General features: G+C 40.2%; 1 protein-coding gene across 1 annotated transcript in view; it reads left to right on the forward strand.

Annotated features, from left to right (window-relative positions):
• The window catches only part of opn7a (opsin 7, group member a), a gene marked incomplete at both ends in the record, with an annotated part of 107,025 nt that overhangs the window by 11,735 nt on the left and 67,785 nt on the right, over positions 1-27,505 (forward strand). The window contains one exon of the mRNA XM_079831211.1: positions 21,209-21,371. Coding sequence (XP_079687337.1) covers positions 21,209-21,371 — 163 coding nt within the window. The remainder of the gene's footprint in view (positions 1-21,208; positions 21,372-27,505) is intronic.

Here is a 27,505-nt window from a genome sequence, read left to right on the forward strand (position 1 = left end):
AACATATGGAACCCAGCCTAACACAGGTTCCACCAATGCATACGAGTGTTAGACTTGCCGTCGGATGCTCCGCCACATCCGACTGCCGCGGGTTGCGGAGGACTCGACAGGGTTCGCCTATCTTAGGGGAACTCGACTGGAGATAAAATAAGCGCACGTATCCATTCTATGGGGAAGGGAATGGCGCAGCAAGCCGACACTAGAACGGGCACTCCGGTGTTACTGACTATGGGAAGCGAGCATATGGGAAGCTACCGGCTCTACACGTAAGCTATAGAATCTAGAGAACGTGTTAGGTGTCGCCCAGCCCGCAGCTCTACACATATCTGTCAGTGAGGCGCCACGAGCCAACGCCCAGGTCTACCTGAGTGGCCCCGAAGCGACTCCAGATCAGCTGGACCACCTGGGGGTGGAGTGTCCACTCTCCGGAAAGCACCTGCTGACGTGAGAGCTCGTCGGCTGCAAGATGGGGCAGGCCCGGAATGTGAGTGGCACGAAGCGACCTCAGATGCTTCTGACTCCACAAGAGGAGATGGCGGGCAAGTTGTGACATGCGACGGGAGCGTAGACCACCCTGTTTGTTGATGTATGCAGCGGCCGCAGTGCTGTCCATATGGACCAGAACGTGCTTGCCTCTGAGAGGCCCCTTGAGGCGGCTGAGTGCAAGACGAACTGCTATCAACTCCAGGCAATTGATATGCCATTGCAGTTGGGGCCCCGTCCACAGACCCGAAACTGCAAGCCTGTTGTACATGGCACCCCAGCCGTTGGATGAGGCATCCGTGGAGACAACAGCATGCTTGGACACTTGTTCTAGAGGCACTCCTGCCCATAGAAAAGAAGGGTCCGACCACGGGCTGAAGGTTTGGCGGCATTTTGGCATCACTTGGACACGGAGGGATCCGCTGTGCCACGCCAATCTTGGGACTCGATCGTGTAGCCAGCGTTGAAGCGGTCTCATATGAAGCAATCCGAGCGTCGTTACCGTGGCTGTAGATGCCATATGCCCCAGGAGCCTCTGAAATGTTTCAGTGGTACCGCTGTCCTGCATTTGAACGAATTCAAGCAGTTGAAGGGGACCAATGGCACCACAGACGTACTCGCAGCGGGGCAGCGAGGCGGCATGCAGGGACCCGACCCGGACGGCCTGGTGGCCCTGAAGTGGGGTCTGAGTGTGCTGTGCAACACTTACCTGCTTTCGCTGAGGGGGTGTGCGAGTATGGGAAGGCCTCTGGGCTGCGTCCCCACAGCCGGCACCCCTGCTGGCGAACAGAGAGGCGTCTGAGAGTGACAAGGCATGGGAGCGTCGAACACTGACTGGCGCGCTCTCTAGGCACCCAGAGATATTGGAAACTGCTCTTTTATTGAGAATTTGGCCAGTGGCAGAACAGAAAAAACAGAAACAAAGATTCTCCCCCGGCCCTCCTCCGGAGGAAGGAGTGGTGCTGCAGCCATCTCCTGAAGAGCAGTTTCCTCCATCTCTGGGTGGCCAGTCTCAGGGTCTCTTACGACGGCACTTGCCACCTCGCTTGGCAGTGGCCTGAGTGGGCTGGACGGCCTTCCCGCGGCCGGCTCCACGCCCACGGCGAGAGCAGGGGCGGTGGCAGGTGGCCGTCCTCGGCGGAGGCGCGGAGGCCGGCGGCAGAGTGGGAGCAGCAGCGGGCCGCCGGGGCAGGATGTGCTTGATGGCCTCCATCTGCTTCTGGGCGGCCGAGAACTGTTGGGAGAAGCTCTCGACCGCGTCGCCAAACAACTCGGCCGACGAGATGGGGGAGTCCAGGAACTGGTACTTGACGGTCTCCCTCATGTCGGCCAGGTTGAGCCAGAGATGTCGCTCCTGGACCACTACGATGGACATCGCCTGACCGAGGGAGCTGGCGGTGACTTTCGTCGCCCGGAGGGCGAGGTCCGTCACCGTCCGGAGCTCCCGGAGAAGCTCTGGGTCAGGCCTACCCTCGTGCATGTCCATATGCGCTTGGGCCTGGTGTACCTGGAGCAAACTCATGGCATGCAAAGTGGACGCGGCCTGTCCACAGGACCTGTAAGCCTTCGCAACTAGAGACGTGGATCACCGCACCAGTTGGAGGCGGTCGCCGGACACAGCTGCATCACGACGGCCCGCTCAACTGGTGGGATCCCCGCATAACCCTTGGCCTGTCCGCCGTCGAGGGTAGTGAGGAGGGAGGAGCCGCTAGGTCTGTTTCTGGCACTGAAAGGCGCCGTCCACGACCTACTCAGCTCCTCATGCACCTCCGGGAAGAATGGTACCGGAGCGGGACGCTGAGAACCAGCGCGACCCGCCCAGAGAAACCAATCATCCAACCTGGAAGGTACGTGGTGGAGGGTTCCACTCAAGCCCGACCTTCCCGGCGGCCCAGGAAAGCATAGCCATCAACTCGGGGTCTGACTCGACCGTTGCCACTCTCCCAGAGGGAGGCAGTACAGCCGAATCTTCATCCTCCAAGGACTGCAACTCCCTCCGATGCAGCGATCGACATCTGCTCATCCGCGGGTGCCCCGAAAGTCACTGCTGGACACCCGTGGGAGGGGCCAGCAGTTTCCTCCGGAAGCACCACCGGCTAAGGAGCTTGTGAGGGATCAGGGGCCCGCGGAGGCTTGTCGAAGTAGGTCTATCCTGCTGGGCAGGGATAGCACTAGATCAAGGTATGCGGAGGGGGACTCCACCTTCCCGAAGGTAGGAGAGTCTCGATCTAAGCTCCGAGATAGTCATGTTCCCACAGTGGGAACACGAACTATCCACAAACGCTGCCTCAGCGTGCTAAACACCCAAACACGTGAGACAGCGATTGTGACCGTCAACGAGTGAAAGGGAACGACCGCATCCAGAAACGCACGGGTGGAATGACATCTTGAAAAAGACGCAGTGTCACACGTACGTCGAACGTGACCGACTGAAAGGGAACAGTAAGACATGCACACAAAGGATCTTGTAAATAACCTGTTTCATAGGCAGAGTAAGCTGTATGGCCAATTTAAAGTTGCTTTCTTGCATTTGGAGACAATACTAATGTTCTTCAAGCTAGGGTTCAGACTTCCTAGACATTCACACTCTGTATAAAACACTCCAAACTGACATATTGTTATTATTGTAATTTACAAAGTCTAATAATCATATGTGCATGATGCATCTTGAGCACCAAATCAACAATTATAACATAGCTTTTGTATTCTGCATGCTAAAGTGCCACAACTTTGCCCTTGTGTGTGCATATATGCTACATACTTTGTATAGGTGGTATGTGTGTGTATACACGTGATTTAACCTCAACTCTAGCATCTATTCTCTTTCTAACAAAGATCTCAGCAAATGTCCTTTCTGTTTGATGAATGGTTGGATTGAAAGTAACACCTATGCACCCTGCACACAAAAGCTTGAACACAAGTAGGAATTTTCTGTTTTCAGAATGGTTCTGATGTGCTGCCCTCAGTTTGCTTTTATAGAAAGCGCTGTAGTGCTATAATGTTTCATTCATTCCATGAAATGCACTGTGGATCTCTGCAGTGTTCATTGATTATTTATGTGAAACAAACTGTCTGTGGAGCACTACAGAACATCTTGCAATCCTCCTTGGTCTAATTGATTTATTTATTTATTTACATGTTTGTCGTTCCTTGCATAGTTCGTTGCAGCGTGATTAAAATAATTAGACGCGTGTTTGATGAAAGTGTTCACTTTTAGCATCATAATTACTGATGCGTTCGGTACAGAAACAATGGAGATGGATTGAGTGCCAGAACACTTGCGTGCCAAATGCTAATTGGCTTTTTCAATTCAACATACAGAGCACTGACCTTCTTTATTCTGTCTCTTGCTTCTCACTCTCTTTTATTCCCTCTCGTTGCATCTTGATTCTGACCATTGAACCATCAAATCTTTGTATACAGCGACAGTTGAACTGTATATTTTTACTGTTGTCCATGGCAATACCTTTGCTGTTTAATCGTATTACTTCTCCTATATGTTTTTAATGGAGTATTTTTGTCATTTTCTGTTGATCTCAAAGAAGAAAAAGAACTGCATTTGCTACATACAAAAGAACAGATGGAAGGAATAAAGTACAAAGAGGTTAAGTAGTGAAATTTGCCACTCATTTGTCAAGGATAGCACAATAAAGTTAAAATCTTAAAACTTAAAAAGCACAAACTTCACTCCTAGCGATCGGTTACATTGGCATTGCATACTATACAGGGAGTGCAGAATTATTAGGCACGTTGATTTTCTGATCATATTTTTTTTTCCAGGCACATTTGACCAATTCCAAACCACAGTAATCCTAATAACTACTATTAATTTAGTATTTAATAATGTATAAGTGATATATAATTGTTCATGAAGGCTGGAAATGAAAAACACCTTATATTCAGGTGTGCAGAATTATTAGGCATGTTTTCTTTTACAGATAAATTGAGCCAAAAAAGAGATTTAACTCAGACTGAAAAGTCAAAAAGTATTAAATGCCCATGAGAAGGATGCAATACTAATTCAATACTAGACATTGCAGTTAAGGCGTGACCATTGGACAGTGAAATGCTCGTTGGGTCAGCAGGGTCAGACAAAAACATGTGGTGAAGAAAAGACACCTGTTAACAAATCAAATCAAATCAAATCACTTTATTGTCACACAGCCATGTACACAAGTGCAACAGCAGGTGAAATTCTTGGTGCAGTTCCGAGCAACATAGTAGTCACGACATGACATGTACAACATTTAGAGCAGCATCAGATTACACTGATGCGCCCACAATTACTCACAGCACAGTAAACTCTACAATAAACAATAAATAATTTACACAATGTGAGTGTGGTTCTCACAGCTTTAACCAATATACACATACTTACAATATACATATACTTTAAACAATATACTTTAAACAATATACACACTAAAACATACATTAAACAATATACATTACGCTATAATAATAATAGTATACAATGTACAGTATACATTATTATTCACAGTAGAGATCCAATGTGCAATAGGTGCTATATGATAAATAATAAATTATAATAAATGTGTATATAATGTGTGTGTATCGACAGTGGGTTGTGCTGAGTGATATTCTGTCCAGTGTGTGTTATGATCCTGATGGATCAAGAGTTCAGGAGTCTAATTGCTTGTGGGAAGAAGCTGTTCTGGAGTCGGCTGGTGCGTGTTCTGATGCTGCGGTACCGTCTGCCTGATGGCAGCAGTGAGAGCAGCCCATGGCTCGGGTGGCTAGAGTCTCTGATGATCCTCTGAGCTCTCTTCACACACCGCCTGGCGTAAATGTCCTGGAGGGAGGGAAGCTCACCTCCGATGATGCAGATGATAACCGCAAAAGAATTAAGAATTAAGGTGAAGAATTAAGGGTGAAACCATCAGGAACCCTTTAGTCTCCAGCGCCACCATTTTCCAGAGCTGCAACCTACCTGGAGTCTCCAGAAGTGCAAGGTGTCAGGATCTCAGAGACTTCAGTTAGGTAAAGAATCCTAAAAAATGACCCCCACTAAATAACAATCATAAGCTGAAGTGTTGTAAAATACATGAAGCCTGCTTTTTTATAGGCTTTATAGGTTTTATAGGTTGAGAATGACTCTTGAAGGACCAGCACCACATCCTCTAGTACCACTGTTTGAAGAATTCATCTTCCAGAATCTGGCAGTACGTTTTGGGAGTTCATTTTTAGTCCATCTCTGCAAAACGGACTTCAGGATTGACTAAAATGAACTCCCAAAACGTACTGCCAGATTCTGGAAGATGAATTCTTCAAACAGTGGTACTAGAGGATGTGGTGCTGGTCCTTCAAGAGTCATTCTCAACCTATAAAACCTATAAAGCCTATAAAAAAGCAGGCTTCATGTATTTTACAACACTTCAGCTTATGATTGTTATTTAGTGGGGGTCATTTTTTAGGATTCTTTACCTAACTGAAGTCTCTGAGATCCTGACACCTTGCACTTCTGGAGACTCCAGGTAGGTTGCAGCTCTGGAAAATGGTGGCGCTGGAGACTAAAGGGTTCCTGATGGTTTCACCCTTAATTCTTCACCTTAATTCTTAATTCTTTTGCGGTTAACAGGTGTCTTTTCTTCACCACATGTTTTTGTCAGATCCTGCTGACCCAACGAGCATTTCACTGTCCAATGGTCATGCCTTAACTGCAATGTCTAGTATTGCATTAGTATTGCATCCTTCTCATGGGCATTTAATACTTTTTGACTTTTCAGTCTGAGTTAAATCTCTTTTTTGGCTCAATTTATCTGTAAAAGAAAACATGCCTAATAATTCTGCACACCTGAATATAAGGTGATTTTCATTTCCAGCCTTCATGAACAATTATATATCACTTATAGATTATTAAATACTAAATCAATAGTAGTTATTAGGATTACTGTGGTTTGGAATTGGTCAAATGTGCCTGGAAAAAAAATATGATCAGAAAATCAACGTGCCTAATAATTCTGCACTCCCTGTAAATACAAAGCTACAATAAGACTCCACATTTGCAAAAACTAAAATCACAATTAAACATCCACACAATACACTAATACAAATGCATTACTAAAACAACCAATCTAATAATCTATATACAACCTATATTTGAAATACTAATAAGATCCAGAGGCAACTTATTCCTCTCTTGAACCCCTAAGTATTCAAAAGACCTACGACCATATAGTTTTAAAACGATACAGTGCCCTCCACTATATTGGCACCCTTGGTAAATATGAGTAAAGATGGCTGTGAAAATAAATCTGCAAGGTTTTTCTCCAATTCATGTTGGCCACAATTATTGGCACCCCTAGATATTATTTATGAGTAAAATATCTTTGAAATATATTCTCATTTATATCTACGTTTTTATTTAGCACACAGGGTGACTAGGAGCATAAAATTGTCCAGCCATGACTTTCTGTTCCACAGGAGTATAAATATGAGGAAGCACAAAGGCCAAATTCCCTTAATCAATCATCACAACGAGTAAAACCAAATAATAGAGTTCTGATGTGCAGCAAAAGATTGTTGAGCTTCAAAAAATAGAAAATGGCTGTAAGAAAATAGCTAAAGCATTACAAATCCCCATTTCCACCATCAGGGCAATAATTACAAAGTTCCAATGTTACAAATCTGCCTGGAGCTTCACCACCAGATGTGTTTGGTGCAAACAGAAGTAAAAAGTACCCCATGCCCACGTTTAAATACATGCTGTCTCTTTAATGTTGTGGGCCTATTTTTTTGCTGGAGGTCCTGGACATCTTGTTCAGATACATGGTGTCATGGATTCTAGCAAATACCAAAAGATAAAAAATCCAAACCTGACCGCTTCTGCTAGAAATTATATAATGGGCCGTGGTTGGATCTTCCATCAGGACAATTATCCAAAACAAACATCAAAATCAATACAAAAATGTGTCACTGAGCACAAAATGAAGCTTCTGCCATGACTGTCCCAGTTCCCTGACCTGAACCATATCAAAATGAGTGGGGTGAACTGAAGAGAAAAAGCACCAACATGGAGCTGTGAATCTGAAGGATCTGGAGAGATTCTGCATGGTATATGGACCCTCTTCACAAACTGATGGCGCATTTACAAAATAATTAATCACTTTTTCATAGTTACATTTTTTAATAATGAATGTATATTTGTATGACCATTTAAATCACGTTGCCTAATATTGAATAAACGATAAGCACTTCTGTGTTGGGGTGTTAGTAAAATTTCTGAGGTTGTGACTGATAATTTCATAATAAATCTGATTATAAATATCTTCTCTAAAGGCCACAATCCATCTCTCAGCATTTTCTTGCTCTTTTGAAAAGTTGTGGGAATGCAATAGCGGAGCTCCGTTAGTGGAAGCTTTATATACATTACAAGTAACATAAAATCATTCTAAAATCTATATTTCAATTCCATTTAGTTATTTATTTGATAAGAAGCTATACCAAGAGAGATAATGTACAGTCAGTCTGTCATTATTGTGAAACACACCTTAACAGGATGATATAAGACCACCCTGTCAGGTTTATTTACACGATAACTTTCATGGGAATTTTACCCTGGCATATTTTTTTTGATGAAAGAACTATCGCTTTATAGCTGTAAGTCCTTAAACCAAGGTCTCAGCCTTCAGTTGTGTGTGTGCTGTTCCTTTAAAGAAGGGATAGAGCGTATTTGAAGCTTAGCCACTACAGTGTCAATTTTATGAGTTTTCCTGACAGTATGGTTTTTGATCTATAGCGAGTTTGCCGAAAATTTCTGTCAGATTGCTTAATAGACCAAAAATGCATTTTATGATATAATTTACACATTTCCAAGTTCCATTTTATGCAGTAATCTAACCAGCTGAGGCAGTGTGTTCTTCAGTCTGATTAAAGCTGATTTAATAATTCTGTGATCTGACAGGCAAGGAAATTCCTTCAAATCGTTGTTGATAAGCCTTAAAGCCTTAAATCAAGTCTATAATAATGTAAATGGCTGGAACAGCTGTTCAAAATTCGAATTACAATCCAAATGTTTATAATTTATAATAAAAAAAAACCAGTGTAATCTTACACTAACCAACATTAAGCTATTTCTAATGGCCTGTTTCTGGCCACAAAGTTGTCATACACACTTCCAAGAATTCAATAATTGGCTTTTCACTAAGCTCTGTCCTCTTGTTTACTGTTGCTCGCTCAGCTTTACAAAACAGAATGAATAAGAGATTTCTGTGAACAGTATGATTTTTAGGAAATTTGCTCATATAGTGGTACAAATACAGAATTAATGAATTCATATATGTGCTGCAATGAAGTGTGGTTTTGCATGCATTTGTATTTGCCATTTTCTTTAAAGAAATCACGTTTATGTTAAACATAATTTAAAAATGCATAAACTGTAGTTAACTCTTTTGTTGCTATATCACCTCTACTTGAATCAGTGCTTAAATACATTGCTCTTAAATTATTAACATTAATTTACCATGGAATGTAGACATTCATTTGAGAATGAAGGTTGATGCATAGTTTAATGCATGGTATGTGTTTCTCAATATTTATTTAACATTTGCAAATATATTCCATGAATTATAATTAATGTATGAAAAATACATAAAATATATAATATATGGAATATATATATATTAAGGAATAAATATTATGTTTATCCTCTCTGGGTACCATGTGACATTAGTATTTTTTGAATAAATATTGCAAATTTCTATTAAAAAAACACAGGACTTCCAAACACAGAAAAGAGCAGTGATTGGTCAATGGGGTTTTTAAGGCGGGGTTTGTCAATTGTCAGCGACCATGGGCCCTATTTTAACGATCTGAGCACATGGTCTGAAGTGCATGGCGCAGGTGCACTTAGGGCGTGTCCAAATCCACTTTTGCTAGTTTAAAAAAACGTCTGCGTACCAGACACATGGTCCAAAGGGGTTGTGCCTAGTCTCTTGATGCGTAACGGGTGTGTTTTGGGTGTAACGTGCAATAAACCAATCAGAGTCTCATCTCCCATTCCCTTTAAAAGCCAGTTGCGCTTGCACCATCGCGGATTTGCTATTTACATAGCAGAATTTGCAAGCAAAAAGACTGAACGCTTCTCCAGAGCGTCCGTGTGTGTAATAAGCAGTGTATGCGCGTTGTGCACTCGCCCATAGGCGCATATTACTAACACGCCCTTTAAATAACACAAAAATACTGCGCTAATGACTTTAGACCAGGTTTTTGTTGATCAATGGTGCAGTCATTTTCAGTTGCCTCAAAATAGCAACACGCCAACCATGCACCTGAAAAACATACCTCGTTTTCAGACCAGCAGGGCAGTGGGCTATCAGATGGGCGCAAATGCATTTGCTTTTTAAACAACGTGGCGCTGGAAGTGAAAATGATAACTGTGTCAGGCTGAAACTAGCAAAAAAAACACTTGCGCAACGCCTGGCATCGCATTGTGCTGGGTGTATGAGAGGGCTCCATATGTGTTAGGTGGCTGATTTGTTGTTTTGCCCTGTCAGTCAATGACTTTGCAGACACAGCGATTGCGCATGAGGGAAGCTACCTCACAAAAGACTTCTGAGGCAGCATAAGGCTTTAATGATCTACACCAAAATAGAGCTTTTGTGATTTACTAAGCAAATATTTAATTACTACAATGCTATTTTCTTGCTAGAAATTGTATTCAAAAGTTGAAAAAGTGGTTCAAAAACACATTTAGACAGAAACCGCCCTTCAGCCACAACTTTCAGAATATTTTTAGGCCACTCTCATAGAAATAAACGCACAGGATAGTGGATTATTATAGGCAGTGAAGGACACATGCTGCCTCCAAAAATCAATCAAATGAAGGGATCTTATGAGAAAGGATGTGTCACAACCATGACTCGACGTGCCTTGTTGTATACCTACCTCTACCTCTTCCTGCCACTTGTGGGGGCAGCAGTTTTTCTGCTTTCGGACACAGACATTGTGTACACAATCATTCATGCAGTCTGCAGAATCTTCTGTGATTTCGAAACAATGTAAATATTCAATAAAATATAGTCAGAGAGCTAATAACTACAGTCAAGTTAGACGCCATGTTGAATTTAACACAGATGAAAACGAGGCTGTGAGGTATAGACGGACAGTCTTTACAATGGCACGCACTCTATAAAGTTCCTAGATCACATAATTTTCACAACTTTAAGTTATAACTTTTAGAAAGACATTTCACCTGAGGTGCAATCCATTGAACAAAATGTACTTCTATCCCTCACAGCCACGTTTTCATTCCTGTCAAAAACTGGTTTCACTTTATTTTGATCGTCCCTTTAACCCATCCTGTTGACTATAAGTAACATTGCACCTACATGTTGTCTACTAACTGTCACTAGAGTATTAGTAGACTGGTAGGGTTAGGGTTAAGTTGACATGTTGTTGCAAAGTTACTTATAGTCAGTAGAATGACTGTTGGGGGACCATCACAATAAAGAGTTAGCAGATATTAAGCAGACAGTCTACTTATACACTAATGAGAGTTAGGATGTTGTTGCAAAGTTACTTATAGTCAACAGAATGTTCAAAATGGACCATCTAAATAAAGTGTTACCCAAAAATTAAATATGGTGCTATACCAGTTAAGTGTAGTACTGCTAACATTGCTAACCAGTTGCTAGCTGATTATAGGACTATGGCTTAGCTATTAGGTGGCCTGCATGAGTTTTTGGGTAAATTCCGCGGTTGATATTTGTGATTCACGCTGCACAATGTTTCTGACAGCAAATGCACGTTCTGTGATTAAACTACCAAACTGTTTCAGACGTAATTAACATACTTGTTGGGATATAGCATGTAGTACACTTTGTAGACAGAGGATGAGTTGGTTTTCAATTATAATAATGACTGATACAATTGCTTTGAGTCTCCACACACTGGCTTGTGTGTGTAACCGGTCCTACTCGACCCGCTCTGAGCGGGATTCGAACTGGGGTGTGAGGTGAGCACGCTAAAGGACACTAAAGACCGCAGCTGTTAGTGTCAGTCGCTAATGAGCCTCTTGAGGCCAGGGGAGGGTGAGGTTTACACGCACAGCTCTTTCTGTCATATCTCCATTACATGTGCAATGCAAGGCATAAAGAAGGTATTCTGCCAGAAAATTACTTGTTTCAAGTCTTAATTTAACATTTAGTAAGTTGTATCTATTAATATCACTTAATGGACATGAGCTAACATGTCAAGTCACCTTATTTCTAGCACTTTATACAATACAGATTAATTCAAACAGCTTCACAGTAATAAACAGGAGAATAACACCATTATTCAGCTCATGTTAATTCAGTGTTTACAAGTGTCGTTATTCAGCCCCAGTCAGTTCAATGTTGATTTTAGTTTAATAACCATGTCAATGTTGCACATTTCGTCAATTATGAAACAATCAAATCATACAGCTGCTCTACAGAAAATAGCCATCGTTCAACAATGAACAGCTGTTTTATTAAAGGTAGGGTAGGTAGGATTTGGTTAAAAAAAAAAAATTCCAAATTTGTTTAAACTTTCTTTATATATCAATACATAATTAAAATGTAAGTACTCTGAAAAAGAAAGTATGAAAATTGAATGTCTGTAGACCTCTCACGACTGTTTTAAAGACAGCTCATTATTTCCATTTACTCCACCTTCTCCCTTCTGGGCTCTTTCCAAAGCCACGCCCCTAAAACACATGAACGGGCCACGCCGACCGTCAGCTGAAAGGCGCATTATTTACCTGAGACGAGCGGAGAAGAAGAAGCGGAGTGCATGTAGTGACATCATGTCAGAATCACATGTAATAAAAAATCTAACTTTATCATTATGAATATAAACAAATAAGATGTCTTTTAGTACTCACTCTCAAGCTAGAATAACGATACTGGTTTAAAATGTAAAGTTTAAAATACACACACAACACAGTGTCTACGATACAAGATAAAAACATTGGTAGAGTATATAAAAACAAACCAAGGGCCGAAATACACGTGCAGGTAAAGTTCCCGGTGAACATGGTAGAAGAGTTTAGACAGCGGGTAGTAGCTAAAGCTAACTTAGTTCTAAAAAAAGTTCCTGGATGCGGTGTACTAGCTTTTACACATGCATTTTGTTATCTAGTTACATTTTGCGAAATTCAACACGACAGCGATCAACTTGAGCTAAGCATATTGAGTATTTATCATCTCTACTAATGGCTCGCTAAATGTATAACATTGTAACTTTATGCTAAGTAATGTTATGTTAGCTATATTAGGCAGCTACGTGTGCTAGTGAGACATGCTTCATGAAAACATAAACCAAAAACATTTATAATAAAAATGAAAGATTACCTGTCCAGCAGAAATACAGCCTCTTGAACTCAAACGGGTGCGCCAGGGTTGCCAGGTTTTCACAACAAAATCCGCCCAATTGCTACTCAAAACTAGCCCAAAACAAGCCCAGTCGTGTTTCTCCGGTAAAAATCGCATTTGGGGGGTAAAATATGTGTCTTTTTGGTAGGGCTGCCTGCTAAAATTCTCAAATCCCGGGGCAAAATATCACATAATTGGGGTCGCTTCAACCCGCGGACATGAAAAACAGCCCGCGGCAACAGTGTTTGAAATAGCCCGACTTGGCAACACTGGGGTGCACGCATGTGGGCAGATCCTGTAGCAAAAGTGGTGGTAGCCATGGTAGCGAGAGAGAGTGACAGTCGCCCAAGCCAATCACTTGTTTCGGCCCGAACTAAAATAATGAGCGGTGTTTATTGCAGATTAAAAAGTCTAGAGTCACTCGATTTTTATACTCTCTTTTTCAGAGTACTTAAATTTTAATTATGTATTGACATATAAAGAAAGTTTAAACAAATTTGGACAAAAGTGTTTTAGATCATTCTTACCTACCCCACCTTTAACTAATGTTAACATAGATATGTAAGTCAATCATTCAATCATACTCACCCTCAAGCCATCCTAGGTGTATATGACATTCTTCTTTCAGACGAATACAATCGGAGTTATATTAAAAAATGTCCTGGCTCTTCCAAGCATTATAATGACAGTGAATGGCAGCCCAAGGTTTGGCTCACGGCTCCGGGGGGTTAATAAAGGCCTTCTGAAGCGAATCGATGGGTTTTTGTAAGAAAGATATCCATATTTAACGTGTTACAAAGTAAAATAGCTTCCGGCAGACCGCCTTCCGTATTCAACTAAAAAAAGGAAAAAAGCATAACTGGCGCAACAATGACGTCAGACATAGCACAAGCGTTTTGAATTGCCTGAAGCGTTATACTTTCTTCATAAGTTGAATATGGAAGGCGTTCTGTCGGAAGCTATATACTTTATAAAGTTTTAAATATGGATATTTGTCTTACACAAACCCATCGATTCACTTCAGAAGGCCTTTATTACCCATATCATTCCACAATCTGGGAACTTTTTCAAGACCATTCCATGATAAAACTGATATCTGTTGCAATCCTTTTTAGTTTTTAGTTTAAACTACTTTTATCACTGCATATATTTGACGGTCAAATTTGAGGTCTGAGTCAAAAATGACACCTAGATTAGTGACAAGATTTTTTTTATGCACAATTAGAACTGTCCGAGGCACTGTACCGGAGTACACACAGTGCATTTTTTGCTGAAAGATTTCAATTTCTGTCTTTTTGTCATTTAACACTAACAAATTGGAATTCATCCAGCATCCTCAAGGCAATCAGGCAGAGAATTTTTTGCCTCATTATTTTCTGCTTTAAAAGGAAAATACAACTGAGTATTTATTAGTGATATGAACAGTTACCGGTTCCTGGTATGCACAGTTTGTGGTTTAAAAACCTCCACCAGTCTACCTGATTATTTAAAAGTAAATCAGAGTGTAATCAAAGAAAAAATAAATATTATGAATTCCTTTAACAGCCTATCGCTGCTGGTTTAATTTCAGATTATATTTAAGGGAACACAAGATAGAAGAGAACACGGAAGCCGCTTCATGTCCTACTCAGCATTTCACTTTTACTCCTATTTTAGTTACACAAGTCTATAAAGCGTTATTGCTGCAGATCTTTTAACATAGCCTATCCTTTCTGTTTTTAATTTGAGTTTAACTTTAAATGTTATTCCTCGTGCATGGAAATCAGCTGTGGTTCTCCCTTTGTTAAAAGGTGTAATGATCAAGTAAAACAGTTTTTAACTGAACATAAAGTTTTAAATGAAATCCAGCTTCAGATCAGGTTACATTACTATAACAGCAGCCATATGGTCACAAATTATATTATTAAACGTTAAGATAGTAAACAGCATTGTGCAGCTCTGTTTGTTGCATTTTATAGATCATAAACTCTAGTTGCAGAGACTCAGTTGTTTAGGTTTGTAAGACTGGAGAAACTGGAAGAACTATAAGAGATGACGACTCTCTGAGAAAACAAAGGAAAATATAGCTGCGAGCAGCCATTAACGGGGCCAAGTGCAAAGAACAAGACAAGACATGCCAACATGGCTGGGAGGGTTAGACCAACTGCAACAATGAGCAATTAAAGGCATTTTAAGATGATTTTAGGCAAAAATGGCTGAAAAATCATATATACAGTCACTAATAATATGATTTAATGGTTTGTCACTTTTGACCAATAGGTGGCGCAGTAACGAAATTGATGTGGTGTGGTCAGAGTGAGATGACAATGACAAAGGCAAAGTTTGGTGTCAGTATGTCAAAGCATTGCAGAAATACAGCCTCAAGAGTCATTTTGGCATCATGGCTCAACTTTGTCGCTGCAGTATATGAAAAGGGTTTTGTCTGTTGACACGAAATTAATAACTTTTTGCTGTCATGGTCTGAAGATGTTACGATTCGATTTTGGTGAAAATCAGGCAAATAGTCTAGGAGGAGTTCGAAAAAGTAGGTTTCTGAAGGAAATCAAAATGGCGAACAGAATGTTTGGCCAAATATGGTAAAATTGGGATTTATGTTTTTGGCATGACCCAAGGAATCTATTTAAACCAGTTTTATGACAATAGTCAAATTTAATCAAAAGTTATTAGCATTATTGGAAAATTCATTATAACTTTTGTCCACAAGGTGGCGCTGCCTTGAAACTTTTTGAATACTTTCAGGGCTTGGTGACGAATACGCACACTGAGTTTAGTAACGATACGCCAATGCGTTTGTAAAACATAGCACTTTCTGACAAAATTCAAAATGGCCGACGCCCAAAATGGTTGATATGGGAAAATTGGGTATGGTTTGGCTCGGCGTGATGCCTCGACTCTAAAGAGACCAGTTTTGTGATATTTGGCTAAAGCGTTCTTAAGTTATAATCAAAAATATCAAATTTTTGTATCTCTGGACCACTAGGTGGCACTGCGCCGAAACGCTGCAGGCAGCCTCAGGTCATGGCTGGCATAACACCCACCAAGTTTGGTTAGAATATGCTAAAGTGTTTCGGAGATAAAGCCTGACTTTTATTTTTGTGTGCACTATGTCGATTTAATTCGAGTGTTGTTCAATAACAGTTTGACTAATCATCTTGAGTCTAATACACTTTTGTCAGCAGAGTCTGAAGATGATCTGGTTCAATTTTCATGCAAATTGGAGGAACGGCCTAGGAGGAATTTGCAAAAGTAGTTTTTTTGGTTAATTAAAAATGGCGGGAAAATTATTATGACGGAAAGTGACCTCATAGGGTGCAATCGAATTGGCTTGAGCCAAGGAATCAGAGGAAAAAATAATTTTGTTTCTAGCCCTTATGGTTCAAAAGTTATTAGCAAAAACATTAGTCAAACTTTGGACTGGTGGTGGCGCTAGAGGGATTGTTTTAGAGATTCCAAAATTGGTGTGGTTAATGCTGGGACTGTCCTCTCTCTGTGTGCCAACACAATTTCCCGCAAGCGGTTCTATGGGCTGCCATAGACTTGCGGCGGAATAATAATTATAAGAAGAAATCTAACGGTTTCAATAGGTGCCCGCACCTTCGGTGCTTGGCCCCTAATTAACATCTGAACTCACTCTTGTGCATTTAGCGTCCCCATCCGAGACGACATCACACTAAGTTAATCACCCAAGGATTGCCTTCATTTACATTTAATTCCCATCCCCTCATCTCTCCTCTCCATATGTTGAAATGCACCCAAAATCTCAACACGATCTCATGACAATGCATATCAATAGTAGTGTGCAATGCCGTGGAATGTATACGGCAAAATGAGTTTTGGCATGCATAAAGTGCGTATCATATGCACGCGAAAAACTGCGTACCATATGTACGCCAAAACTCTTTTTGGCATATACATTCCACAACATTGCACACACGTATTATTTATACGCATTTTCGTAGTTCGGGCTCCAAAATCTATATGATATATATAAATAATAAATTGTTACACTGATTTATTCTGATTTACACAGGAATTATTAACTAGAAGATTGCGTTAAGTCCATAACACCGCAAATCTACATTCAGGTTAGTAGTGGACTAGAGCAGGGGTTTTCAAACTTTATGATGCCAAAGACCCCCAAATATGATGAACCTTTATGAGGGACCCCCTTCCTAAAATCCATCTATTTTTATGTACGAAAACAGTTAAACTGTTAGATAAATAGTAAGTGTGACATTATAAATACAACATATTGTTTTCCACCTTAAATTGGCTATTAATGTTGGATGTATAAACCCGAAAAATAATATTTTCAATTAAAAATTATTGTATAAGCAACTTCGACAATAAATGTATGCAAGCAGCGTACGTACTGTGTTAAGAAAACTGCCTTACAACCCCAGTGAGCGAGATAAAGGGGACTATAGTGAGAAAAACTCACTAGAAAGATTAGGGATGCATCGAATCCAGATTTTTGGGGTTCGGCCGAATACCGAATCCACTGGTTAAGATTCCGCCGAATCCGAAACCGAATACCGAATCCTACTCCCATCCTCAGTCCATTATCACAGTAAACACATTAATGAAGTAAACAACGTCCACAGCAGTGTAGGGATGCTATTGACCATTTAACCGTTAACTGAAAGTAAGAACTTTGACCGATTAATATTATCAGTTAAACGGTTTAAATGTTTTTCAAGTTTAAAATAAAAAATAAAATGTATGCATGGTTAAGAAAAATTTGCTGTATAGCGTTATTTGTTCACTCACGGAGCGCGTCGACATGTGCAACCATAAACCAGATATATCTCGCAAAATGAAGCAATGGAAAAGCTTACTGTGTGGGACCATTTCGACAGAAAAATACAGCAGCAGTACAAGCTCCTGACTGGTGTAAAGCAAATGAAAGTCGCTTCCCGAGGCTGGCCGCTCTAGCGAGGCGTTATCTCTGTATTCCTGGGACATCAGTGCCATCTGAAGCCTTTCGCATTAGTGTGGTTTTGGTCAAGTTTACTAAAGTAAACATTGTCGCGTATGTTCTTCTCGCCGCTGTTTCCTGATGGTTTATAGAACAATTACCCCGAGTCGTCCTCTGTCGTTTCAAAGAACAGCACAACGGAGAGCGCAGAAGGCGTGCACGCTGTCAGCCGAGGCTCTATCTGATCTACATGCGGCTGTTTGCACGGTAAAATAAAATACATGTCTGTAGATTCCTTCATGCACAACTCGTATTCTTTCGGATGTTTCATACGCAAATGTTTTAACAGTTGATTAGGGTCCTTGCCACCACGAGACAAATCGGCATTGCAAATTGAACATGTAGCTCGACTTGAATCGCCTTCTTTTGACTTAAAGTACTGCCACGTTTTATGTTCATGAGTTCCATTTTCACTTTCAACGGCGGCATCATTACGTTCGACCAGCGTTGCGCGCGTAGTGCAAGCCTAGGGTTCGGTTCGGTGGAAAAAAATTCAGAGGTTCGGCAGAAACCGAACCCCGTCAAAAAGCCCAATATTCGGCCGAATCCGAACCCGAATCCTAGATTGGGTGCATCCCTAAGAAAGATACAAAGCAAATATATACAATTCTGGAATTATACGGCAAGAAAGGGGAGAAGCATTTAGAAATGAAACCGTTAGAATATTCGGTAGACTTTATCCATTTTTGCTTTGTCTTTTTATTTTTTGAAATTTTCTGGGGACCCCTTAGAACCTTCTGGAGGACCCCAGTTTGAAAACCCCTGGACTAGAGCACAGTTTTGGTGAAGCACAAGGGCACACCAGACTGATGTTTTAGAGCTCCGACTAACACATTGCCATTAGATAAGTATACTGAGACTGTACGTAGAGGCTAGTGGACCTAATGGGCCTTCCGTTTAGAGGAACAAAAAGTTGTTAGACCAATCTAAATAGGGGGAGTCTCAACTCATGATTAGTGTAATATTATTCTAATTATGTGTACGTGGGAAACCACGGCATGATTATGTAAAGTTACCATTAGAGGAAGTTAAGTTGGACGCTTGGTTCTATGGTATTGGTCATGGCCTCTGATTAGATAAAGTTTTGCATTAATTAAGTGGGTTCAGATCCAAGGGGACTGAAGAAAAAATATTCTAGAATGATCAACGTGGAGCACGGGCATCTAGGATATCAGTTAATCGCCTCTGTCTAGTGACCACTGACGGGTTTGTGATAAAGAGATCGTAATCCGGCCAGTGCGAGACTCGAAGTGTTATCGGTATCTGGATGAACGGGTATAATTTCAACAAAGGGGTAAACAGAATAATCAAATGTGTAGTTAAACTATTATACAAATGACCAAATAACCAATTGCCATTCTAACCTAAATTCGAGGTCGTGATAAAATGGAGTCAGTAAATTGGAATTAAATTACTTTGCCCCACTGAAAAGACAGAACGTGCAGAAACCTTCACCCGCTAATCGTAAACCGTCATTGGGATGATTGGGCGGGCCTTATAGGTTCTAATCGAATGGCTCGAAATTGGTCCATTAATTACTTACCAGAGAGAGCCCAGTGTGTCTCAATTGAACATTTAATTTAAACAGAACTAACCATTTAAAAAAGTTGTCCCACAGGGATCTGTTTTAAAGTTGTTTCACCTATTTTAACTTTAGAAGGGGATTGTATAAGAGTAAACTGTTATAAATACTTAGGCACATGGCTTGATGAAAAGCTGGGTTTTAATGTACATATTGAAAATCTTTTAAAAAAGCTTAAACCAAAATTGGGGTTTCTTTTTCATTTAAAGAAATGTTTTCCTTTTGAAACAAGAAAGATAATTATACAACGTTGTTTCCTCTCAGTGTTGGATTATGGTGATGCGATTTTTATGCATGCAAGTTTATCTTCATTAAAAAAGTTGGATTGATGCCTTACGCTTTGTGACGAGTGCCTCTTCACTCATTCTTCATTGTACCTTGTATGAAGTTGGCTGGTCCTCCTTGTTTCAAAAGAGAAAAATACACATGTTGTTTATTGCTTAGGCATTGTTAGGCAAATTACCCACTTGCTGTATATCTGTAGTCTTTTATCTTATTTCACCTGTAATTATAGCACTAGATCCACTGCTAGACTTATTTTAAATTTTCATAGGGTACACTCTAAACAATGCTGGGTTGTTTCAACCCTTGGTTGGGTCAAATATGGACATTTTACAAATTATATTTTTGAACCCAACGGCTGGGTTTGTCCATATTTGACCCAACCATGGGTGGAAACAACCCAGTGTACATTCAGAGCTTGGAAAAACTGCCTTCTCTTTTGATGCTCCCTGGTTATGAAACGTGCATAGACTGTATAAAACAATGGACGTAGTGTCTGTGATGTCACCCATAGGTTTCTGAAGAGTATTTTTTGAAACCCAAAGTGGGCGGAGCCGACCGTCGCCATCTTGGCAGCACGTCACCGCACGTCACTCCCGTATAATCGAAAATGGGTAAAGAGGCGGGACTTGGGTGGAGCTGAGGTGCCTGGTTGACACACGGCAATCCACCTGTCACTCAAATGGCCACGCCCTTAATTATGCAGAATGCTTAGGGGTTAATATAATTTAAACGGATGAGTTTAAATCACAGTTGTCATAAAGGGCAAAATTAGCTATATAGACCAAAACCAGAGGTGGACAGTAACTAAGTACATTTACTTGAGTACTGTACTTAAGTACACTTTACTCTGTACTTTACTTTAGTATTATTTTTTCGGGAAACTTTGACTTTTACGCCACTACATTTCTATCAAGGTCCTCAAAGTCGAAAGTCATTTCTGTAGCAACTTTGAAAGACAGTGGATGATTTTTTTCTTCTTTCAGACAGTCTATCAGTAATCACTCTTGTATAGGGTCATGTGAAGTTTCCCAACATTTTTTGAACACTGATCAGTTTATAGCAAAACGGAAGAAGGCGGTTCCTCTGCGCAGTGTGTGCACCCATGGCCATACTTAAAAAGTATGTTTCAGTTTTCTGAAAAGATTAAAGATTAGTTTAGTTGGCATATACTTGATGCATGTCTCATAAAACTTTCAAAAATGTAAACGTGTGGGATTGACTCCCTTTTGGAGCCTGTCTCTAGCGGCCAGTCGATGAATTGCAGTTTGATCATGTTTGAAAAATGTGTAACTTATGTATTTTAGTAAAAAACTCCTGCGGAAACCCATCACTACAAGATGCCGGGTTTTGGGACTACTGAACTGACAAATATCTTTTCTGCTACTGTCCTACTTTTTTCAAGAATTTATAAAGGAGAGCATGGTTTAGGTCCAATATGTTGGTCGATGAAAAATGAAGTTTCAGAAACATTTTGTGCCACATAATACCACAAATGCATCTTTTCTTTTTTTTTCCGTCCTGCAGGTGTTTGTTCGCTATGTGGAAACAGTATGCTGCTGTATGTGTCCTACAAGAAGAAGCACCTGTTAAAACCAGCCGAGTTCTTCGTTATTAACCTGGCCATCAGTGACCTGGGAATGACCCTCAGCCTATACCCCCTCGCGGTCACTTCAAGCCTCTCCCACAGGTACCGCAAAGAAGGAAAAACTAAAAAATAGGAAAAACACAGGAAAGAGGGAAGTTTGAGGACCTTTTTGGACTGCATACATAATCAGCATGCAAGCTGTGCTGCAGCGTAACTGTAACAGCAGGGGACCTCTACATGTTTTTTTAATTGTGTGTCCTTGCTTTTTGGTCCTTAGCCCTATTCGGATAATTTTTCTCATTAGGACATCTGTAAAAATAAATCTGCATGGCTCCTCAGTGATAAAACGCATGCATTTGGATGAAGATGTGTTTATGATCCTATGAAACCAGAAATGCGCTTCTCACGTAGACAGTCACATGTTCAGTCTTATGTTCCACATGAAAAAGTATACGGTATTGGTTTAAAAAAAATTCTGTGTTGCATTTTATCTCTCACTTTGATCCACTCATGAATTCAGAGATGTGGATTAGGACTAGGGGTGGGTGATATGACCAAAATGGATATGAATAATTTTATTTCACAATAATGATATAGCTATAACACAATATAGTTATTTTTGCTTTATATAAGGTTTATCAAAATTTTTATACCACTGAAATTTTATAATTTTATCACATTTTCAATATCTTAAAAAATAAATAAATACTAGAATAAAAAAAAAAACTCACGCTTACTGACTACAAATAAACAGTGATATAGAAAGAACAAAATACGATAGGACAGACATAAATGAAATAGACTGAAAAACTTTAAGCACTAGAAATACTACATAAATATATAATGTAACCAAATGTATAAAAAAACAATGCATATGTCACGGTTGGTGTGGCTGTTATAAACCGCACGACCCAGGAGATACACAAACAGTCTTTTAATTGAAGAATCAAACTAGGAGACACATAGGAGATAACTTGGAGAAAAACTGAACAAACCACAATACCTTTACCACATTACAATAACATCAACGCAAGACAAAGAACAGTGAACTCACACACTGAAACTCAGGGCATTTATACATGGCAAGCAGAGGACTAATGAGACTATTAACTACACACAGTTGAACAGAACTAAACTAACAAGGGTAACCAAGGAAACACAGGAGTGGCGGGAAAATGAACAAAGGAACATGTGACACGGAAACAGGATGAGAACACAAACAGACCAGCATGTGACAGCATAGTCTTATACTGTGTAAATTAAATATACATTTATTAGGGGCCAAGCACCGAAGGTGCGAAGGCACCTATTGAAACCGTTCCCGTTCTTATTATTATTATTAGGGGCCAAGCACCGAAGGTGCGAAGGCACCTATTGAAACCGTTCCCGTTCCTATTATTATTATTATTAGGGGCCAAGCACCGAAGGTGCGAAGGCACCTATTGAAACCGTTCCCGTTCTTATTATTATTATTCATCTTCTTCTTCTTCTTCTTCTTCTTCTTCTTCTTCCGCCACAAAGTCTATGGCAGCCCATAGAACCGTATGGTAAAAAGTTGTGAAATTTGGCACACTAATAGAGGACAGTCTGAAATGTCACCGTAGCAAATTTGGAGTCTCAAACTCAATCCCTCTAGCGCCACCATCAGTCCAAAATTTGACTCATGTTTATGCTAATAACTTTTGAACCATAAGGGCTAGAAACAAAATTCTTTTTTCCTCTGATTCCTTGGCTCAAGACGATTCGATTGCACCCTATGACGTCATTTTCCGTCATAAAAATTTTCCCGCCATTTTGAATTTTCCAAAAAACCTACTTTTGCAAACTCGTCCTAGACGGTTCATCCGATTTGTACGAAAATTGAACCAGATTATCTTCAGACCATGCTGACAAAAAATCTTGCAAATCAAGTTGATTCGTCAAGTCGTTTTCGATAAACGCGCACACAAATTTTACGTAGCGGTTGCAAAAACACACTTAAGGCAATATCTCCGCAACGCTTTATCGTATTCAAACCAAACTTGGTACATGTCATCACAAGCATGACTTGAGGCAACATACAGCGTTTCGGCGCAGCGCCGCCTACTGGTCCGGAGATACAAAAAGTTGCTATTTTTGCTTATAACTTCTGAACTGTTTGTCCAAAAATCATAAAAGTTGTCTCGTTAGATTCAGGACGGCATGCCGAGTCGTCTGATATTAAATTTTACCATATCGGCCATTTTGGCTGTCGGCCATTTTGAATTATGTGCTAAAATGCTGTATTTTATGAACACATGAACGGATTGTTACGAAACTCGGTTTGGGTCATCAACACGGTGCCTTGAATGAGCCCAAGAAGTTTCGAAACAGCGCCACCTAGTGGAGATTTTTTTTTTCAAATGCTTATAACTTTAGGTGAGATTGACTTATTTTCATGAGAGTAACTTTTTTTGTCTCCTGAATTCTCGCCGAGTCCAACGATACCAGACTTGCCAGGTTTCGGCGTATTATTTGTGCAGCGTTGTAATTTAGCACTTTAAAAACATTAGCTGATATCTTCGAAACCGTTAGTCCGATCGAGACGAAACCAGCATCAGAAGTTCGAAAACATAGGTCGATAGCTATACGCTAATACCCAAATGTCAAAATATTGATAGTAAGGGGGTGTAAAATCCAATCAAAGTCAGGTGTCAGTCATTTTTCATGTGTTTTATCATATAAATGTATATAACTCCAAAACTAAAAGAGATATTTTCACCAAAATTGACACAGACATGTATGGGCTTACTCCGAGGACACATAAAAAAATGATAGGATTGTGCCACTTGGTGGCGCTATAATAGAACAAAACATGAAATTCCCATTGACTACAATGCAGTTTTATGATATAAAATGCTATGCTTCACAAATGAATTGGTGTATCATTACGAAACTTGAAATTGGCCATCAGCACCATGCCTTTAAGCTGCTTAAACGGTTTCAAAACAGCACCGCCATGTGGTCCATACTTATAATGAAAAGGCCTCTTGAATATATCTCTGCAATGACATATTGACACTATATTGACACTCTGCTTTGATATATTGACACCAATCTTTGCATGTGTCATTGTTCCCTTATTCTGACCACACCACATCAATTTCGTAACTGTGCCACCTATTGGTTGAAAGTGATAAATCATTAAATCATTATTATTGACTGTATTTATCATTTTACAGCTATTTTGCCTAAAATCACCTTAATAGGTCTTTAATTGCTCATTGCTGCCGTTGATCTGACATTGCCAGCATTTTTGGCATGTCTTGTCTTCTTCTTTGCGCTTGGCCCCGGTATTGCTGCTTGCAGCTATATTTAGGGGCCAAGCACCGAAGGTGCGAAGGCACCTATTGAAACCGTTCCCGTTCTTATTATTATTATTCATCTTCTTCTTCTTCTTCTTCTTCTTCTTCTTCTTCCGCCACGAAGTCTATGGCAGCCCATAGAACCGTATGGTAAAAAGTTGTGAAATTTGGCACACTAATAGAGGACAGTCTGAAATGTCACCGTAGCAAATTTGGAGTCTCAAACTCAATCCCTCTAGCGCCACCATCAGTCCAAAATTTGACTCATGTTTATGCTAATAACTTTTGAACCATAAGGGCTAGAAACAAAATTCTTTTTTCCTCTGATTCCTTGGCTCAAGACGATTCGATTGCACCCTATGACGTCATTTTCCGTCATAAAAATTTTCCCGCCATTTTGATTTTTCCGAAAAACCTACTTTTACGAACTCGTCCTAGACGGTTCATCTGATTTGCACGAAAATTGAACCAGATCATCTTCAGACCATGCTGACAAAAAATCTTGCAAATCAAGTTGATTCGTCAAATCATTTGCGATAAAAACGCAAACAAATTTTACGTAAAGGTTGCAAAAACACTCTTAAGGCAATATCTCCGCAACGCTTTATCGTATTCAAACCAAACTTGGTACATGTCATCACAAGCATGACTTGAGGCAACATACAGCGTTTCGGCGCAGCGCCACCTACTGGTCCGGAGATACGAAAAATTGCTATTTTTGCTTATAACTTCTGAACTGTTTGTCCAAAAATCATAAAAGTGGTCTCGTTACATTCAGGACGGCATGCCGAGTCGTCTGATATTCAATTTTACCATATCGGCCATTTTGGCTGTCGGCCATTTTGAATTTTGTCAAAAAATGCTATATTTTACAAATGCATTAGTATATTGTTACTAAACTCTGTATGTGACTTCCTTGCTATGCCCTGAAGGTACTCAAAAAGTTTTAGGGCAGTGCCACCTTGTGGTCAAAAGATATAACAAACTTGACAAAAATGCTAATAACTTTTGATTAAATTAGCCTAGTATATTGAAACTGGTCATAATAGAGTCATTGGCTCATGCCGATTCAATTGCAACCTATGATGTCATTTTCGGTCATGATAATTTCCCCGCCATTTTTAATTTTCAAAAAAACCTACTTTTACGAACTCGTCCTAGACGGTTTGTCCAATTTGCACGAAAATTGAACCAGATCATCTTCAGACCATGCTGACAAAAAATCTTGCAAATCAAGTTGATTTGTCAAATCGTTTTCGATAAACGCGCACACAAATTTTGCGTAGCGGTTGCAAAAAACTCATAAGCCTATATCTCCACAACGCTTTATCGTATTGAAACCAATCTTGGTATATGTCATCACAAGCATGACCTGAAGCAACATGCAGCGTTTCGGCGCAGCGCCACCTACTGGTCCGGAGATACAAAGAATGGATATTTTTGCTTTTATCATTTTTTTAACCGTTTGTCCAAAAATCATAAAAGTTGTCTCGTTAGATTCAGGACTGCATGCCGAGTCGTCTGATATTTAATTTTACCATATCGGCCATTTTGGCTGTCGGCCATTTTGAATTATGTGCTAAAATACAAACGCATTAGTCTATCGTTATGAAATGTGGTATGTCTTCCGCACCATGCTTTGAAGGTACTCAAAAAGTTTTGGGGCAGTGCCACCTTGTGGTCAAAGGTTATAACAAAATTTACAAAAATGCTAATAACTTTGGATTAAATTAGCCTAGTTTAATGACACTGGTCATAATACATTTATTGGCTCATGCCGTGAACATAGATACTAATTTTGCCATATTTGGTCAAACATCCTGTCCTCAATGTTCTTATTTGATCAAAATCTACATTTTCAAACTCATCCTAGACCGTTTGTCCGATTTCTACCAAAATCGAATCGTATCATCTTCAGACTGTGTCAACAAAAAGTTAGGGATTTTGCATCAATAGATGAAACCGTTTTTGTAAACTGCAGCGACGAATTTGAGGCATGATGCCAAAATGACTCTTGAGGCTGTATCTCTGCAATGCTTTGACATATTGGTATCAAACTTTGCATGTGTCATTGTTCTCTTATTCTGACCACACCATATCAATTTCGTAACTGCGCCAACTATTGGTCAAAAGTGATAAACCATTAACTTATATTATCAGTGACTCTATATATGATATTTCAGCCATTTTGCCTAATTTTCTTAAACTGTATAATTGTTCATTGTTGCAGTTGGTCTGACACTCTCAGACTACAATGCATTTTTCAGCCTTTTGCCTAAAATCATCTTAAAACGTGATTAATTGCTCATTGCTCCAGTTGATCTGCCGCTGCCAGCCATTTTGGCATGTCTTGTCTTCTTCTTTGCGCTTGGCCCCGGTATTGCTGCTTGCAGCTATATTTCATCTTCTTCTTCTTCTTCTTCCGCCACAAAGTCTATGGCAGCCCATAGAACCGTATGGTAAAAAGTTATGAAATTTGGCACACTCATAGAGGACAGTCTGAAATGTCACCATAGCAAATTTTGAGTCTCTAACTCAATCCCTCTAGCGCCACCATCAGTCCAAAATTAGACTCATGTTTATGCTAATAACTTTTGAACCATAAGGGCTAGAAACGAAATTCTTTTTTCCTCTGATTCCTTGGCTCAAGCCATTTCGATTGCACCCTATGACGTCATTTTCCGTCATAATAATTTTCCCGCCATTTTTAATTAACCGAAAAACCTACTTTTGCGAACTCGTCCTAGACGGTTCATCCGATTTGCACGAAAATTGAACCAGATCATCTTCAGACCATGCTGACAAAAAATCTTGCAAATCAAGTTGATTCGTCAAATCATTTGCGATAAACGCGCAAACAAATTTTACGTAGCGGTTGCAAAAGCACTCTTAAGGCAATATCTCCGCAACGCT

This window comes from Gobio gobio (assembly GCF_949357685.1).
Source record: "Gobio gobio genome assembly, chromosome: 12".
Taxonomy (NCBI): domain Eukaryota; kingdom Metazoa; phylum Chordata; class Actinopteri; order Cypriniformes; family Gobionidae; genus Gobio; species Gobio gobio.